At 44.7% G+C, this 19,739-nt stretch overlaps 1 protein-coding gene and 1 long non-coding RNA gene across 3 annotated transcripts in view; both read left to right on the plus strand.

The window, feature by feature from the left end:
- The window catches only part of RSPO2 (R-spondin 2), a 102,158-nt gene extending 94,337 nt beyond the window's left edge, over positions 1–7,821 (plus strand). For both annotated transcript variants that reach the window (XM_083749446.1, XM_083749447.1), the window contains exon 6: positions 6,981–7,821. In XM_083749446.1, coding sequence (XP_083605572.1) covers positions 6,981–7,090 — 110 coding nt within the window. In that variant the 3' untranslated portion in view covers positions 7,091–7,821. The remainder of the gene's footprint in view (positions 1–6,980) is intronic.
- The window catches only part of LOC310849342, a 431,248-nt gene that overhangs the window by 364,679 nt on the left and 46,830 nt on the right, over positions 1–19,739 (plus strand). The gene's annotated exons all lie outside the window — the stretch shown is intronic.

A 19,739-nucleotide genomic window follows, 5' to 3' on the forward strand; every position in this document is an offset into this window, starting at 1 on the left:
GCTTGCAGAGTGGATAGCACTGAATTAAAGTGCTCTGAAGCACTACAAGGGTGCAGAATGTGTCAGTTGCTCTATATACAGTGGTACCTTGGGTTAAGTACTTAATTCGTTCCGGAGGTCTGTTCTTCACTTGAAACTGTTCTTAACCTGAAGCACCACTTTAGCTAATGGGGCCTCCTACTGCTGCCATGCTGCTGGAGCACAATTTCTGTTCTCATCCTGAAGCAAAGTTCTTAACCTGAGGTACTATTTCTGGGTTAGCTGAGTCTGTAACCTGAAGCGTATGTAACCTGAAGCGTATGTAACCCGAAGTACCACAGTACATGATGAAGCAGTTCTATTTTTCTAGAAAAAGAGGTGCTAGAACTCACCATGAATGTCTCCCTTGTCTCTTATAATGGTAATGGCGCCCAACTGAGAGGTGCCAGAACTCAGTTCCGGCGAGTTCCGGCTGGACAAAAGTCCCTGACTACAAGTATAGTATTGTTTTTCTGCCCTTTTGCAGGAGGAAGGGGTTTTTGTGTGTGTCCTTCATCTTATTTATTTATTGCACACCTCTCTAACGAGTAGCACTCTGCAAATGAAAAACTGGCTATGAGTAAATACATTCCCAACATTTTGATGTTTCGTAGAAAAGGTCCTTAATGGAGTATAATCTGATTTGCATTGTGGAAATTAAATTTTACCGGCGCCACAATCACGGGATTCCCCTCCCCTTCTTTGCGGCATTGGGAGAGAGAAAAAGAGAGAGAGAAAGAGAGAAGGTATGCCAAGCAGAGCCTGGTGAGAACACAGGGAGGCAAAGTATCTGCTTTTGAAACGTTAAGCAGGGCGAAATCTAAGCCAGAATGCAGGACGTGGTGCATTTTTCCGTTCTCTCCTGATGTTTTGTCTAAAGACCTGTTTAACTGATCCCTAACCATCAGCTGCAAGTTGCTTTTAATTTAGTGGTCCGCTGCGAGCACCGAACATTTTCACAGCTGTTAAGTAGTAGTTACTTTGCTTTCAAAGAAGCACCCCGAAGCTCTGCTTGTTAATCACAAAGCACCCTGGTGGTCATTGTTTTGTGTTTGAACAGCCCACTTATCCACCTAGAGGTAGTTTCCTAGAGGTAATGACCCAAAGTAGGCTAATAAACCCTTTCATGGTGTGGCAGCTCTTTCATCTCCATCCTTTACTTTATTGATCTCCATTGAAGCACCGAATGGCTTTGTAGTATAATTGCACTTAAGGAGTTGTGTGTGGATGCTCTTGGTGGGAGTAACAGGAATTTGAAAGCAATGATTTTGAAGTTCAGTAACTGAATAAATGTGGGAATGTCGAGTGTGGAGAGCAGTTTTTGTCCCCTTGGAAATCTCAAGGACCTAGATAAACCTGCTCTCAAGCAGCATGTTGTTATTGTTTAGTCATTTAGTCTTGTCCGATTCTTCGTGACCCCATGGACCACAGCACGCCAGGCACTCCTGTCTTCCACTGTCTCCCGCAGATTGATCAAACTCATGCTGGTAACTTCGAGAACACTGTCCAACTATCTCATCTTCTGTCGCCCCCTTCTCCTTGTGCCCTCCATCTTTCCCAACATCAGGGTCTTTTCCAGGGAGTCTTCTCTTCGCATGAGGTTGCCAAAGTATTGGAGCCTCAGCTTCACGATCTGTCCTTCCAGTGAGCACTCAGGGCTGATTTCCTTCAGAATGGATCGGTTTGATCTTCTTGCAGTCCATGGGACTCTCAAGAGTCTCCTCCAGCACCATAATTCAAAAGCATCAATTCTTCGGCATTGCATTGGCTTTCCCATAGCCTAAGATCAGGAGAGGCGATGTTCTGATGCAACTCTCTTCGTATATTACTCCCTTCGTATATTGGCTTCCTCTAGTAACAGGGCTTTCTTTCTGGGACTCCTGTCCTATGGAAACTCATCTTCAAGGAGCCCAATCAAGTTCCATATATTTTGAACGTGGGTGAAGATAGGGATGAGCAAGTCAGTTTCTCATTTTTTCCATTATTAACTTCAGTTCTCCACATCAGTTTCCCCACAACAAAGAAACCCTCTCAAAAGTTCACCAGCGTTTTAGTGTCCCTTTGTCCTAATATGCACACCTTTCTGAGCAATCTTGACTCGTCGGAGAACTGCATTGCAAAATTTGGAGAACTGTCAATTTCACTTTGCATGTTCTAATGGGAAATGCAAACGAAAACCGAAATTCTCCCCCGTCCCCTAGGCGCGAGGCTTGCTAATTTGGTTTCCATCCGTTGTCTGTTTTTAATTTGTAATTCCGAAGTCTATTCTGATGGTTTCTTGTTCGCTGTGGTTTTGGTATTGCAGTTCTCTGTATTTTATGGTGTGCCACTCTGTGTGTGCTCTAGGGACCAACCAGCAGGGTAAATATGTAATTAACAATGACAGAGATGCCATTAGCTAAGCGCCATGGATTTTTCAATCATTCAGTTTCTAACCAGTCTTTAACTAAAGGTCAATGCATACAAGATGCTCACCATGAGTGAGCTGCAGAACCAACCCTCTCTACAGTGAGTGGTTCCCAGCTGAAGGATTTGCCATGTAGATCACCACCATTCTGTTAAGAGTCTTTCCACCAATGGCAGGTAATGTCTTGCAGGGACATGGCGATTCTTGAGACGATGACAGACATCCTATGTTCACAGCTGGGCTAGGGATCACTCACCACAGGGAGACTATTTCAACTTTTGCAGCACAGTTTTTCAAAGGAGGCATTCCAGTTGGGGCACATTCACACGTCAGTCGCTTGTACTTCCAGTTGTGCAAAACTAGAGGGGCAAGATGCATTGCTTAGAGCCAGACATCAGAGGTGGATTGCAGGTACAGATGGATGAGCATCTTTGACCCTTCTTAGGTTGGGCTGATTGAGAAATGATCCGAGTTATTCACAAAATAAATTTGAATAGCTCCGTAGATTTTCTAAGCCAATCTGACATTTGAAAAATAAGCCCACCTCCCAGTTTTCTGCTCAATGTCCAGATAAAATTGGGGGAAACATTGACTCTCTGGATGTTGCTGAACTACAACTCCCATCAGCCCCAGCAAACCTGGCCCAAAATATTGGGGTGTCATTCAGAAATATATAGAGTACTGCATACCTGCTTTAGAGGCATTGAATGTCCCAATATTGATGGGATTCCATCCTATTGGAAATACCATTCTGATCCCTCGAGGTTTCGGAGGCCATGTCTAGATTATCGTCAGCCTCAGCCCCGGCTTCCACTGTTTATTATTTTGCCTGCTCTTTTACTGCTGATGTTTCACATTATACCCTGTGTTTCATAGATATTGTTTGGACTGCTATATGGAAACCAGTTTGGGAGCCCGAGAATGTCAAACAAGCAAATCAATAAACAACTTGAGATCTTTCTGCATCTGACCCAGAAGAGACTGACCCAGAAACTCCAGTGGGTGCAGAATGCCGCAGCAAGACTCCTTACGGGGTCTTCGCTGCGAGATCACATTCATCCGGTGCTATACCAGCTGCACTGGCTCCCGGTGGAGTACAGGATCAGGTTTAAGGTGCTGGTTTTAACCTTCAAAGCCCTATACAGCCTAGGGCCCTCGTACCTACGGGACCGCCCCTCCTGGTATGCCCCACAGAGGAACTTATGGTCTTCAAATAAAAGCATCTTGAAGGTCCCAGGCCACAGAGAGGTTAGGCTGGCCTCAACTAGAGCCAGGGCTTTTTCAGCTGCGGCTCCAACCTGGTGGAACGCTCTGTCACAAGAGACAAGGGCGCTGCAGGACTTGACATCTTTCCGCAGGGCCTGCAAGACAGAGCTGTTCCACCAGGCCTTTGGTCAGGGCGCAGCCTGACTCCCTGCTTTGGCAATCTTTACAAAACTTTAGTTTATGGTTGCCATCAATTTTGATTTTAATTAATTTTTATAATGTTTTTATAATGTTGCACTGTTTTAGTGTTGTTAGCCGCCCTGAGCCCGGCTTCGGCTGGGGAGGGCGGGATATAAATAAAATGTATTATTATTATTACTATTATTATTATTATTATTACCTGTAACTGAGATGGCGGTTTAGTTACCTTTTGTAGAAAAGAGAAGTAGAAATGGGGAGGATGGAAAAGGATCAAAGGTGAACAAGTTTCCACAAGGAAACTTGGAATTGTAGCCCTAGCATGAAGGATGGGAGCGTTTAGGAAGGATTTTTAGGAAGGGAAATGGGGTCCGACAGAGCCTTAATGAGGCGTAGCCACATTTTCTTAATTTTTTGTGGGAGAGCTAAGGATGCACTTCAGCTCCCGTTCCTGCCAACAGAATAGGCTTGGCTGGATCATGCCCTTGACATGTTTTTCTTTTTAAATCTAGTAGGAAAAATAGCTTATGTGGCACCTTCCAAAATTGTGGGTATTACCCAGTGTTAGCAATGCTGCAGATCAACTGAAATTAATGGGCACTAATTTCACTGGGCCATCTCTGAGTCAAACTTAGTTGGATACAGCACTTTACATGGGATCCAAATCATTTCAACTAACACCACCACAACAAAATAAGAGAGCAATAAATTAATTCTACCACTCCGGATTTTAAAAGTGAATATCTAGTGCCCTCATGTGGCTCAAGGGTGCATATTCTAACATAAAGAAACTACAGGTGACTCCTGTTGCCAAGCAGATGAAGGCCTTGCCCATGCATGGTATTGAATTATACTATAATAAAGAATTGTTATGTAAGCGTGAGATGCATATATTTTATAATGTTGTTGGACAAAGCACCAGCCTTTCGTTCTGGTGCATCCATCCACTCCCTGAATTGCTGCAATCTACTATTTTTCCACCTTCCTTGCACCCTTAACAAAACACAGCCCCCAAAATTATTTGGAAGAAGCCATGACTGTTCAAAGTGGTATAATACCACTTTAAATGTGTGAATGTGGCCTTTGAAGGGCTTGGGCCACATGGTCCAGCAGCATCTTCTACAAATTATTTCAGTGTGTAAAGAAGTTTGTGTGACTCTGCCCCCAATTGTGTGACTATTACGGAGCAGCATGAAACCTGAATTTGCTTATTTCTCCTCCTCCCTCCCCTTTCATTGTCCTTTTATGCCGTTCTGCTTAAGCTGAGTTCTAACAACATCCCTGTGCCAAATTGCAAAAAGGAGGTCCCTTTCATCCCAGGCCCTCAAAGCTTGGACAGTCTTAGCATCTTCAAATATGCCTTTGCTGAGGGTGCATTTGGAATAGGGAAACACCACCAGAATAGTGTTTGCTGTGGGTTGCTGGGATAGCCTGTGATCTAGAGTCTCTTAAGTCTACTGTGTTTCATTGCCCTTTCACGGGGGACATGACGTATTTTCAAAAGCATGCTGGCAATTTGATCCAGTTCTCACTCAGAGGAGGAACAAATGACATTAGACTGCTTCCCCTTGGAAAAAATGGAAGGCCGTGCTCTGAACTACTGGCTTAATTAGTTCAAGGGACTGCCTTGGAAAAAGCGGAGTTTGTTCTTTACTCCATAAAATTCTGCTTGATGCGTTCTTAAACAGAAGAAGCTGTCTTATATTGGGTCAGCATGTTGGTCCATCTGAGCTCAGCTTTGGAATGACAGCAGGTCTGCAGGGTCTTCAGATGGGAGGCTATCTCTGCCTTACCTAGAGATTGAACCTGGTTTGTGGAAAGGTGATGCTGTTCCACTGAACTATGGCCCTTCCCATAAAAGGAAGATGCCAAGTCAGACGATTGGTCATATCTAGTACTGTCTACACCAAATTACAGAAGCACTGCAGGGTTTTGAGACAGGGGGCTCTCCCAGCCCTATCTGAAGATCCCAGGCGAGGTGGCAACTTGAAAAATAATAATGGGGGTGGGCACGTAAGCCCTGCCTGGCATAATCAATGTGGGGTGGGGATTACCTTGCCCCCCCATATTTTATTCAAGTTGGCACTCCTGGGAAGAGCAGTCATTGTTGTGCTGCATCATCTGGCCCCGTTCCCACCCAAACCAGTAATACCATTCAGGGCTGGAGCTAGGAATGGTGGGGGCCTTGTTTGCATTTTATTGAGATGCTAACAAATGCACACTTCTCGAAGCAACGCATGACCCAAAACACAGCCATCCTTTGGAAATTGCACTTTTGCTGAATGATGCAATGCAGTTGTCCAACCAAACAGTGGATTGTATTTAGTGCAGGGTCCTATCAGTGCTACTAGTACACTGGGGTTTTCCTCTCTCTCTCTCTCTTCCTCCTCCTTCTCCTATGCACCCCCATATATATATATTTTCTAGGGGTTCCCCCAACCCTCTAGAGCAGATTTAGGGAGGGTACAGTGGATACGCAAGAGGAGGAGGAGGGAAAGTCCCATTATGCAAGTGGAAATCTTTGTGTTGATGGGACAAGTCCATGGGAAACTGCCACAAAAAGGCATTATATTAAGGGAAATTGCTTGCATAAATGTATATACATCAATCAAAACAACAATGTATTTTTAAGGAGAAATGGGTACTAAAATGCTGATGGGTTTTTAAAAAATGCAAATGGTTGTAGAAATGTGGAAAACTTAATTTAAGATGGGAAGAAACTGGTGGAACCAAAACGGACAGATGTGCCCATTCCTAGTTGGAGCACACTTGAAAGCTGCTAAAGATGACCTCCCTGCGGTGACTGGTGTTCATGTGGCTTCCCAACATTTTAAAAGCACTGCATGGAACTTGACCATGACCTTATTCATCCTCCTCCCTCTCCACATTCCTGGTGCCCATCGGAGGGAGTGTAGAGGATTGCCACGTGATGCCCCAACTCCATTCATTATAGCAGCTATGGATGAGGATCAGTTGCTACGAGGAGTCCATTGCGGCTGGCATTGTCTCTTTTCTTTTGGGCATGGGCTCCAGCTGCCCGATACAAACTTTTTTGTAGTCATTCTCTCTCTTCTCCCAGTCTCTCAAAAAGGTATGTCTTTTTCTAATTGCTCACAGTTGGCTTACAATGTGTGTGTGCTCTTTCTTATAGGAAAGAGGACACCGAAGATAAAAGACAAGAAGAAGAAGAAAAAGAATTTAATGGAGCGAGCACAGAAGCAGCACAGCCTCTTCCTAGCTACAGACCGAGCCGGCCAATAGAGACTTTGGTCACGTGTTTCTGTTGTTCTTTTATTTTAATTTTTTTGCAAAATGCACAGAAGCTGCTAAATGCTCCTGCACACTGATGCACTGCAATTCAGCTGCTGCTTTGACAGTATTGGTTTGCAAATAACTTGTGGAGGGGGAAAAAGAGAGAGGATATGTCCACAAGCTTGTTTGTATGTGTGTTATTTATACTTTTGTTGTTGTCGTTATTGCCGTCGTCGTTGGTTTATCCCCCCCCCAAAAAAAAACCCTGGAGACTCCAGGGACAGAACAAGCGCACTGAGTTGAATCAGTAAGTGTGGGTATCCAAAAAGCTCTTCTTTTTGTTTCATTTTCTGTTTTGACTTCAGTCGGTGCCTGCAAGATGGAGGCAGCCAGCGTCTTGGCATGGAATGTTGCAGCAGGAGCTTCGGGCTGCAAATCATCGCTGGGTGATGACGGACTTGTGCATATTTATATAAGGAAAGGAACTCGGGGGAGTTTAGCGTTGCATATATGTCCTCTCGTTTCTCATCTTGTACATTTTTCAAGAGTAAATAACACTAAGCAGATATTCATAGATAATGTACTTTTTGTCCTCAGCACCTGTTGTATTGGAACAGTTGTATAGTCAAACTGCTCTCGACTGATATATCACAGGAGTTGCTGCTTAGTATTTCTGGAGCATAGCAGTTCCCATGTGTACATATTATGCTGTCTACGTATAAATAAACCTATTTACAATACGCCTGTGTCTGTTTTTCTGTATATGCAAGTCATTACTCATCTTCGGTGTCGGGTCACTTTGGTTCCAGTTAGGGATTGGGTGGGGTGGTGGAATGTGAACCTAACCAAATTTGCAGTTCCTGAACCAGCAGGGCAGCCGAAAACACTTTGGAATTTCCAGCGCTCCGAATTTTGCGATGCACATCTCTGATCAAAACATGCATTACAATGTGTGCATTGGTGAAAAGTATGTGCAGCAATGCGTATAGTGGACAAATATGTAGAATTATGAGAAATGATTTGTTTACAATGTCTGCAAATGTGTGAAGAAATGGGATGAACTGATCCCATCTGTTTAATGAAAAGAGCAAAGCGAAACAAGTAACTTCCATCTAAGTGGGATGGTTCTACCATTGATGGCAGCATGGAGCTTAAAATCTGCATAGCATATACATCCCCCCATTAGCTACAGACATATCCGTATCATTTTCAAAATGCAACATAGAGACTAACAATGTATACCTCAACTTATTTTTTAAACTGCTGATGCTGCTCATTTGGGAGAATCACAGGAGAGAAAATGGATGACTAGGAAGCATCTAGTTAACCCTTCTAGTTAAACCATCAATATCAAGGACCCATTCTATTTAGCCCGGTCAGCTTTTGGAGTGTGCTTTGTCATTAACCTTTCAGAGCCTCGATGCAAAGTTCTCCCATTTGGAAGTGTTAAACCACCACTGTCTACATTCTTCCACACGCTAAACACTCAGGCGTGGTACTAAAATACGCTGGCCTTCAAAATGGCTCTTCTTGCAACCCACACAGTTTGATAGCCATGTTACTAAGGTTTAGGGGGTGGCGTCCTCTCTACCAAGAGGGGAGGTTAAAGCAGTCTTTTCCAATTCTCATCCCTGTGATTTAAAAAAGCCTCAATTTGTTAGGAAGTCCATTTGACTTTTAACGATATTGTTGCAGAAATGTGGAGGACTGAATTTAAGGCTGGGAAAATGAGAAACGGAGAGACCCAAAATTGACAGATCCTTCCATCCCTAATTGCAAGCAACTTTTAGATCACCGTGACCTTGATAATTGTTGCTTGGGTCTCAGGAACTCAACAAGCCTTTAATTTCTACATTTCTTTCCCTCCTGCACTGAAAGAAATAGTTGTGTGCTCAGGCAAACAAATCAAAGCCAAGACGTGCAAGAGCAGCAAGCACGTTTGATTGCTACTCGCTAACCAGAGCGGGGTTGAGATTGAGACCTGTCAGTCAACAAATCCCTTTTGAAATTGCAGAGACCTAAAGACCCACTTCAGAGCAAATCAGAAAAATGTTTTGGAATCGAAATGCTTTTGGAGTGTGAAGCATATGGAAGTGGAGTAAATATTTAAGCTTTACAAAAATGCCATGTTGGCTTTGTAGATAGCTGCTTTACGTAATTACCACCTATCCCTTATATAGGGCCAGGATCCAGCCCCCTCCCAATACACACTCAGAGTGCAGAGTGGGCTGTGTTGTAAGTAACACCAATTGACTTTGTAGGAAAGAGTAAGAGCTCAATTCTGGACATGTTTACTTAGAAATGAATACTGCAGAGTTTAATCAGGTTTACTCCCAAGTAGCATAAAAAGCAAAGATAGCAGTGCCAATCCATAAATTGGTTGAAATCCACAGTTGGGTAATACATTTATGTAGAACAAATTAAAATGTCATGGACTCCTGTCAAGCTTTCAAATTCCACAGAACTCTTCATAGCCATAAGGTCAGCTTGGAGACACAGTCCTGAGATAGAGACTGTAGTCTTTCTCGGGTGCTAGAGTTAACAAGTTACCTTGGAACTGGGATAAGAAAGCAAGCATGGCTTCTAATTTCTGGGAATACAAAGCCTGGTTTGGAACTAGAGATGTTGGAGAACTCCATCAGAAATGGAAATGGGAATGGATATGGCCACAGTTCCCAAGCTTGCCCGAGGTCAGAAGTGGAAATCACACAAGCAAACATGAGCAGTATTTATTATACAGAGTGTGTGTTAGTCCATAAATGTTTAACATTCATGACCCTTTCTGCATTGTTTTTGACATTTCACTTCCATTGAAATGCACTGAATGGAAAGCGAGACAAAAGAATGTAGGTTTTAGCAGAAGGTGAATTGCAATGGAATGGAAACAGTGCTGAATGCAACAAACACAGGACAGGATGGAGATTGCTGACTCCTTACACCCCTGCTTGTAACCCAGAGCTGTCCCATGCCTTAAGCCAGGAGTGGGAAGCCTTTTTTTTGCAGATCAAGGGCCTCATTTGCTTCTGGACAATCTTCTGATGGTCACATCTGGTGGTGGGTGGAACAACAAATCTGAATGTTCCCTTCAGAAACATTGTACCCACACACACACACGCACGCACACACACACACACACAGCCTTCCCCATCCTCCAGCCAGACAAGCCGGAGTCATTTTCACAGTTCAAGTTCATTTTCCACTCAGCCAACTTACTCAAGAAGGGTGAAAGGAGGGTATATGGTTGAGGAGGAGGTGTAACCTAGGGAGGTCTGGAAGGGTCAGATAAATAAGCCTTGAGGGCCACTTTTGGAACAGAGGTTTGAGATTCCCCACCTCTGCCTTAAACAAAACACAGAAGTTTGTGGATAGGTGGAGGCCAGCAATAGAGTGAAAGTCAGATACTAATTTTAGATTATATAATGTGTAAAAGAGTCAATTAAGACAAGGATGGGATGTAACCCTCAAAATCTAAAAAGTCCATCTCCTGGTTGTAGAAAAGTATCTTCCTCTGGTTGCAGAATCTTCCCCAAATTGCTAGTTTCAATATTATTCAAGGCACATAAAAGGGAAGCTGTGCTGGTCCATAAGAAAAACTCCAATTTTTTTCCTTCTTCCTTAAGTACCTGGGATTGCAAAGAGTTTAATTTGGCCTGGGTTGTGTCAATTGTTCTAGAATGTTCCAGAAATGCAACTGAAAAGGTACCGAGCAAAGTTTAGAATAACATTACTGATTGGATACTGACATTTCAGACATACAGACTCGGCACCAAAAAATTTGGAGCTAAAATGGATTAAACCTGAACATATATTTCCTGGATTTCTCTCTCAGTTCTGCCATGAAGCCACTACAGGGACTAGTACTGGAATCAATTCTCCCTTACATTCACTCAAGATCTGGTAGAAATATTAACCAGTAAATTAAATTAGCAGATGATGTTAAACTGGAACAAATTGTCAACCTCAATCAGGGATGAAAAAGTGAAACAGACTGCACAATCCAGGGATTCATATGCTCAATTAAGGCTGCGGTCCTCTGCACATTTACCTGGGAGTAAGCCACATCAAACACTGCCAGAATTGCTTCTGAATAAAACATGCATAGAGTGGTTTAAGAGTCAATCCCTCTTCCTATGGAACTCTGGGAACTGTTCCTTGGCAAGGAAAAAATGGATCTCCTAATAACTCAGCACCCTTGACAAACCACACTTCCAAGGATTCTTTGGGGGGAACCATGGCTGTTTAAAGTGGCACAATACTGATTTAAATGTGCAGTACAGATGATGCTTAATTGTACTCATTTCCATCTCTTGCAAAGCACAGAGGAGAATTATCTGCCCAGCTTCTAATAGAATCAGAACTTGGAGCTCATAAAACATTTTATTATTAAAAGAGCCGCACCACAGTTGGAAAAGCTGGCTTTGAGTTTTGAGGTTGTCTTTTTATTTTTTAGAAATATTATTACAATACCCTGTCTTCACCTTCAGACATTTCCCCCTCAGTTGGCCTTGTGTGTTTTCGTACGAGGAGAACATTAGGTGCCATTTCCTGTTCAAATATGTTCCCAAGAGAAGGTGAAAAAGCATTTGATGGTTCTGCTTGTAGATGGAATGCAGCATTGGGCAGTCTGTTCCCGATTACTAAATATAAAAAGTGGATCTCCTATTTATAAAGCATGGATTTAGGTTAGATTGGGAATGGGGAACCTGCTGGACTCCAAACTACCATCAGCTCCCACCAGCATGGATCCAGGGCAATGGAAGTTGGAGCCCAACTTTTGTAGGGTTAAGTGTTCCCTATCCGTGGTTTAGAATGTCCGAACATTCATAACTGATTTTGAGATGGTAAAATCTACATGCAGGAACTTTACCAATTGAAGGCCAGTTCAAATGCGGTGTTTGTAACATTCTTATGTTCTTTACAAACAAACTGAATGAATATGGAGGTGGGCTTTCTTCTTTTGCAGGATAATAATAATAATAATAATAATAATAATAATAATAATAATATATTATTTATACCCCGCCCATCTGGCTGGGCCTCCCCAGCCACTCTGGGCGGCTTCCATAAAAACAAAAAATACAGTAAAATATCACACTTAAAAAACTTCCCTGAACAGGGCTGCCTTAAGATGTCTTCTGAATGTCAGGTAGTTGTTTATCGCTTTGACATCTGCTGGAAGGGCGTTCCACAGGGCGGGCGCCACTACTGAGAAGGCCCTCTGCCTGGTTCCCTGTAGCTTTGCTTCTCGCAATGAGGGAACCACCAGAAGGCCCTCGGCGCTGGACCTCAGCGTCCGGGCAGAATGATGGGGGTGGAGACGCTCCTTCAGGTATACTGGACCGAGGCTGTTTAGGGCTTTAAAGGTCAGCACCAACACTTTGAATTGTGCTCGGAAACATACTGGGAGCCAATGTAGGTCTTTCAAGACCGGTGTTATATGGTCTTGGCGGCCGCTCCCAGTCACCAGTCTAGCTGCCGCATTCTGGATTAGTTGTAGTTTCCGAGTCACCTTCAAAGGTAGCCCCACGTAGAGTGCATTGCAGTAGTCCAAGCGGGAGATAACCAGAGCATGCACCACTCTGGCGAGACAGTCCGCAGGCAGGTAGGGTCTCAGCCTACGTACCAGATGGAGCTGGTAAACAGCTGCCCTGGACACAGATTTGACCTGTGCTTCCATGGACAGCTGTGAGTCCAAAATGACTCCCAGGCTGCGCACCTGGTCCTTCAGGGGCACAGTTACCCCATTCAAGACCAGGGAATCCTCCACTCCTGTCCCCCAAAAACAGTATTTCTGTCTTGTCAGGATTCAACCTCAATCTGTTAGCCGCCATCCATCCTCCAACCGCTTCCAGACACTCACACAGGACCTTCACTGCCCTCACTGGTTCTGATTTAAAAGAGAGGTAGAGCTGGGTATCATCCACATACTGATGAACACCCAGCCCAAACCTCCTGATGATCTCTACCAGCGGCTGCATGTAAATGTTGAAAAGCATGGGGGAGAGGACAGAACCCTGAGGCACCCCACAAGTGAGAGCCCAGGGGTCTGAACACTCATCCCCCCCCCCACTTTCTGAACACGGCCCAGGAGGAAGGAGCGGAACCACTGTATGACAGTGCCCCCAGCTCCCAGCCCCTCCAGACAGTCCAGAAGGATGTTATGGTCGATGGTATCAAACGCAGCTGAGAGATCCAGCAGAACTAGGAAACAGCTCTCACCTTTGTCCCTAGCCCGCCGGAGATCATCAACCAGTGCGACCAAGGCAGTTTCAGTCCCATGATGAGGCCTGAATCCCGACTGGAAGGGATCCAAATGGTCTGCTTCTTCCAGGTGTGCCTGGAGTTGTTCGGCAACCACTCGCTCAATCCCTTGCCCAAGAATGGAAGATTTGAGACTGGGCAATAGTTGGCCATCGTGGCCGCATCTAAAGATGGTTTTTAAAGAAGCAGTTTAATAACTGCCTCTTTCAGCGGGTCTGGGAAGGCTCCCTCATGGAGGGAAGCATTCACCACCCCACAAAGCCCATCGCCCAGTCCTTCCCGGCTAGCTTTTATAAGCCAGGATGGGCAAGGATCCAGGAGACAGGTGGTTGGTTTCACTCATCCAAGCAGCCTGTCCACATCCTCGGAGGTAACAGATTGGAATTGATCCCACTCAACTTGACTAGACAGAACTCTAGCACTCTCCCACCCCGGCCCTGCTCCCACGGTGGAGTCTACTTCTTCCCGAATCTGAACGATTTTATCTGCAAAAAACTTTGCAAAATCATTGCAGGAGAACATGTGGCCCGTACTGGGCCCCGATGTTGCAGGTGGTTCCACTAAATTGTGAACCACCTGAAAAAGTCTCCTGCTGCTGTTTTCTGCAGATGCAATAGAGGCGGTGAAGAAATTCTTCTTCGCCGTCGCTATCGCCACTTGGTAGGCTCGACGTTGAGCTCTAATCTGTGTCCAGTCAGATTCGGAATGAGTTATCCGCCACCGGCGCTCTAGCCGTTTCAACAATTGTTTCATTGCCCTCAGATCCGTGGAAAACCACAGGGCTGTCCGGGCTCCATGCAATCGGAGAGGGCGCTTCAGAGCCAAACAGTCAATAGCCCTGGTTAACTCCACATTCCAGCGGGCCACCAGGGAATCAGCTGAAAGGCCATCAACATGGGATAAAGCATCGCCTACCACTCTCTGGAAACCATTTGGATCCATTAAGTGGTGGGGGCGGACCATCCAAATTGGTCCCACCTCCCTGCAGAGGAGATGGGTCACAGAGAAGTCCAGTTGCACCAGGAAGTGATCTGACCATGGCACTTCTTTTGTTTCGCTTTTACTTAGTGTCAGATCACCAACATCCATAGATGTAAACACCAGGTCCAAGGCATGTCCGCGGCTATGGGTTGGGCCAGACTTATTCAGGGACAGCCCCATGGAGGCCATACTTTCCACGAAGTCCCGAGCGGCCCCTTGTAAGGTCGTGTCGGCATGGATGTTAAAATCCCCTAGGACGACCAAGCTAGGTGTCTCCAGGAGAACATCCGCCATGACCTGAAGCAGCTCGGGCAGGGAATCCTTGGTGCAGCAGGGAGGTCGGTACACCAAAAGGAATCCTGTACTGCCCCTATTGCCCAACTTCCAGAACATGCACTCGGAAAACTGGGTCTTCCCAATAGGACGCCCGGTGCAAACTAATGACTTTCTAAAAATCACTGCAACCCCCCTTTCCCGCCCACATGACCTGGGTTGCTGTGCGTAAGAGAAACCTGGTAGACAAGCAGCAGCAAGGACAGGCCCATCTGCTTCATCCAACCAAGTCTCTGTCACACATGCCAGGTCAAGTCCTCCATCCATGATCAAGTCATAGATGGCAGTGGTCTTATGAATCATTGACCTGGCATTGCACAGCAGCACCTTCAGGTCATGTGGGTATCCCTTGCTGATTCTAGTATCCATCCGGTCAGGACCAGACCCGGAGGCAGGAATAGTCCTCAGATAACGACTGAACCTGCCCCCTCTGTAATGACATGGTCTAGTCTTAGCGTAACTCCTCCTCCTACCCGTGATCACTGAGATCGGTTGTCCGAGTGCATCCCCCCCTGTGGAACATGCCCCAGCCATTTTGTGGGCTGGGGCCCACTCCCCGGCAGGAGTGATGGAACTCAACCTTTGGCCAACAATTTCAGACCAGTTCCCAAACTCTTGGCAGTACCAGACTGCATCTCTTCTAGCTGTTTTCCCAACATCACTAGAAATGCTCACACACATGTTGCACGATGTGGAAAGTTAATGTCTATCATAGTTTTACAATTCTGTTTTCAGTGGATCAAATCCATGGCACTGTTCACAAATGTTGGCTTTTTTCTTCTTCTTCTTTTGATAGACAAAAAAGAACCTTCTTATTGGCAAGGTACAAGATTTGACCCTGAATTCAGGCTTTCTAGATTCCAAAGCCTCAACAAGTAGGTTTGGAGGGGAAAATGAATTTGAGTCCTTCAACAGGCCAGGTTATAGATGTAATTCAAGTTGAATTGAAAATCTGTCTAATTGGATTTGGGTTTCTGTTCTAAATTGGAGTTAGCTTTGGCACCATCAAGCACAGAATTTTTTATTTAAAAGAAACAAAACTGGGAGAGGTCTATTCTCCTTTGTTTTTGGCCTTTTCCTGCTTCTGGCCAAGGCTTACAACTCAGTGTTATAAGAAATGTGAGCAGTCAAGTGAACACATATCAAGCCAAACTGGTCATTTTTTACATTGGTAACTCAGGGTACAGAAAGACCTTTCTGCCAAGGGATGCTGCCAAGGGACCTTCTGCCAAGGGATCCACTCTATGCAAATTCCTAGATGGAATACATAACACTCAGATTAATGTATGGATCAAAACTGCCTAGCTACCTAGGTTTCCCCTCCTCCAAATGTCACAATGCAGTTGGTGATACCAAAAACCTAGCTGAATTGACCATTACCAAAGGTAGCTTAGGTGAAAAATGGTTGGCTTTCTTCAGCTGCTGTCTTTAACTTATGATAGTTTGTTATTTTCGTTTTAACATGTTATTTTTAAAAACCTTCTAAGTTGCTTCATAGGTCGATGGACAGAAAAGCTGGGTAAAAATAATGGGCTGCATCCAATGTTCATTCTTCTCAGGGTAGGCCCACTGTAGTAGTAGTAGTAGAGTAGTAGTAGCAGCAGCAGTAGTAGTAATTTATTATTTATACCCTGCCCATCTGGCTGGGTTTCCCCAGCCACTCTGGGTGGCTTCCAACCAAATATTAAAAAAAATACAGCATCAGACATTAAAAACTTCCCTAAACAGGGCCGCCTTCAATTGTCTTTTAAAAGTAAAATAGTTGTTTATTGCCTTGACATCTGTTGGGAGGGTGTTCCACAGGGCAGGTGCCACTACCGAGAAGGCCCTCTGCCTGGTTCCCTGTAACCTCGCTTCTTGTAGCAAGGGAGCCGCCAGAAGGCCCTCAGCGCTGGACCTCAGTGTCTGGGCTGGATGATGGGGGTGGAGACGCTCCTTCAGGTATACAGGACCGAGGCCATTTAGGGCTTTAAAGGTCATTGCAGTAGTCCAAGCAGTAATTCATTAACATGACTAACACACACCTATTCATTTCAGTGAGTCTGTTCTGTGTAGGATTTAGTAGAATATAGATGAATAAATCAAATCAAGAAGAACTGGATCTGCTTTTCCAACTGTGACAGGCACATTGATGGACATAGTAAGAGAAGGTCCTATGGCGAAATTTATGGCTATTGTGTAGCCTTTGAAGCACTTAGCCCGGCACACTTCCTTGCATGGCTCTGGTTACCGTCCGCTACTTGTAGCAGAGTTACCGCAGCGTAGAAACTGATGCAGTGCGTGTGTGATAAATCAGGCTACAGACGAGCGTTCTAGCTTATCTCTTTTCAGTCTTTAATCGTGTAGAAAAACAACTCATAGATCACCCGGTGAACGAGCGGACATCTTGCTGTTCACCGTTAGGAGAACGGAAGAACACTGAACACACAGAGAAAACACTCCCCTCTGTGAGCCACGCCTCAGAATGTGAGACGTCACTCAGAACTTCTTAACCCTGTAAGTTCTGATTCTCTCCACAGGTCCATCTGATTATATATGAATGCCATGCCATTAAGGAACTTAAAGGGGGGGGGGATCCACTATATGGATGCCTTCCCAAGAAGCATCTGATTGGTATAGTAGTGGATGTCAGGGTGAGACAGGGATGCTTACTTGACTTCCCAGCATCAGTGGCTTCTTCTTACCTCAGTCTCTTTTCCATGCTGAACATACCCAACTCCCTCAACTGTTCGTCATAAGGCTTGGTTTCTAGACCCTTGATCATATTAGTCACCCTCATTTGCATAGCTTCCAACTTGTCATATCTTACTTAAATTATTGTGCCCAGAACTAGACACAGTACTCCAGGTGTGGTCTGACCAAGACAGAATAGAGCAGGACTATTTCTTCACTTGATCAGGACATTATACTTCTGTTGATGCAGCCTAGAATAGCATTAGCTTTTTGTGGGTGCTGCTGCTGCATCACACTGTTGACTCATGTTAAGCTTGTGGTCTACTAAGACCCCCTTGATCCTTTTCACATGGACTACCAGCAAGGCAGGTGTCCCCCATCTTATATTTGTACGGCTGGTTCTTTTGGCCTAGGTGTAGAACCTTACATTCATGTTGTTAGTTTGGGTCCAGTTCTCTAATCTGCTGAGGTCATATTGAATACTGATTATGTCTTTTGCAGCATTAGCTACCCCTCTGTATCTGCAAATTTGATAAACCATTTATATATATATATATATATATATATATGCAGGTTTTGGTGTCCTCGGGTGTCTTCCCGTGTAAAAGTTGGGGTGTCTAGGCGACGTTTCGACGAGGTCTCACTCGTCATCTTCAGGCTGGTGCTTTCGGCTTCTTGTTACTGGAACAGAGCGGGATCTCAATGTTTGAGTTCCTATAAATACTGTAGAGGGGGTGTGGTGTCTAGCCTCCAATGTTCTGGGCAGAGAGGAAGTTCCCAGGCTAGTGTGCCTTTTCTTCTTTTGTTCCTTAATTACTTGAGAGATACCTTGAGTGATTTCTTGAGTGATATCCTGAGTACCACTTAGGTGGGTCATTAGGTGTGGATTAGTTGCTAAAGTCTTTGTGTCTTGACCTCTTGAACTTTGTGAAGAGTTTTCCTGAGAAGATGGCTGTATTGCACTTAGTTGTGCTTTGGCTTGGCTTCGTGTATAGGGGCGAGCTGTGGTTTTGTGGCTTGTGTCAGCCAGATCTGTGTAGGGATTGCAGGGGGGTGCAGCATCCGGAGGTGCCACCATGGATTGGCTACTGGATGGTGTCAGTAATTCATCTGTGGAGAGGGTCTGGGTTTGGGTCTGGTGTGGTTGATTGGTGTTGGCGTTCTGTGTGCCTCTGGATCTGGTGTCAGTTTTTGTGGAGAGGGCTAATTTCCAGATGTCTGGCAAGCGGGATGTGTCGTCACGCTTGTTCATGTTGTGAGGGTGTTTCTCTATCTCGATGGCTTCCATGATTATTCTCTTGTGGTGATGTTCCGTGTTAAAGAGCAATTTGGAATCTGCAAAATTAATTTCGTGTCCTGTTTCTTTCATGTGTTGGAAAAGAGAGGAAGTTTTTTCTTCTTTTTTGACGGCATTCTTGTGTTCTGCGATACGTGCATTTATTCGTCTGTTTGTTTGTCCAATGTACGTGGCTGGGCAGACTTTGCAGGGTATTTCATAGATCCCTTGGTTTTCCAACTGGATTTTATCCTTGGGGTTTCTGAGGATATTGGCTATTTTTTGGTTGGTGCAAAAGGCTGTTTTGATATTGTGTTTATGGAGGATTTTGCTAATTTTATCTGTAGTGCCCTTGATATAAGGAAGGAGGGCCATGCCATTGTTTTCTTCTGTGTCTTGGTTTTTGGGGGGTGTTTCCTTTTGGATTAGCTTCGTAATCCTGTTTTGCTGGTATCCATTGGCAATTAACACATTTGAGAGATTCTGTAACTCAGTTGTCAAGTGGTCTTTGTCAGCCAGGCGTTTGGTTCTGGAGATGAGAGTCTTGGCTACGGAGTTTATTTGTGCAGGGTGGTGGTGTGATTGTGCATGTAAGTAGCGGTTGGTGTGTGTTTTTTTCTGGTAGATAGTGTGTCCTAGGGAGCCATCAGGTTTTTTGTAGATTAGGACGTCAAGGAAGGGAAGTTGGTTGTTGGCTTCTATTTCCATAGTGAATTGTATTTTGGGGTGTAAGTTGTTGAGATGTGTGAGGAAGCTATCCAGTTTTTCCTTCCCGTGTGGCCAAATTACAAAGGTGTCGTCAACATATCTGAGCCAAAGTTTGGGTTTGTGTTCTGACTTGTCTAAAGCATTGGTTTCAAAGTGTTCCATGTACAGGTTTGCGATGACCGGTGAGAGGGGTGATCCCATAGGTGCTCCTTCTATCTGTTTGTATCTTTGTCCATTGTGGATGAAGTACGTGTTGGTTAGGCAGTGGTTGGTCAGGTCCAAGATGTATTCGGGGGGATTGTATTTGTTTTGAATAGCTGTCAAGGCTTCATTAATGGGCACTTGTGTGAAGAGAGATACAACATCGAAGCTCACAAGTAGGTCATTAGGATGTAGGTTTTGCTTCTTTATTGTTTCTATGAACTG

Source organism: Podarcis gaigeae, assembly GCF_964106915.1.
Source record: "Podarcis gaigeae genome assembly, chromosome: 7".
In the NCBI taxonomy this organism is placed as follows: domain Eukaryota; kingdom Metazoa; phylum Chordata; class Lepidosauria; order Squamata; family Lacertidae; genus Podarcis; species Podarcis gaigeae.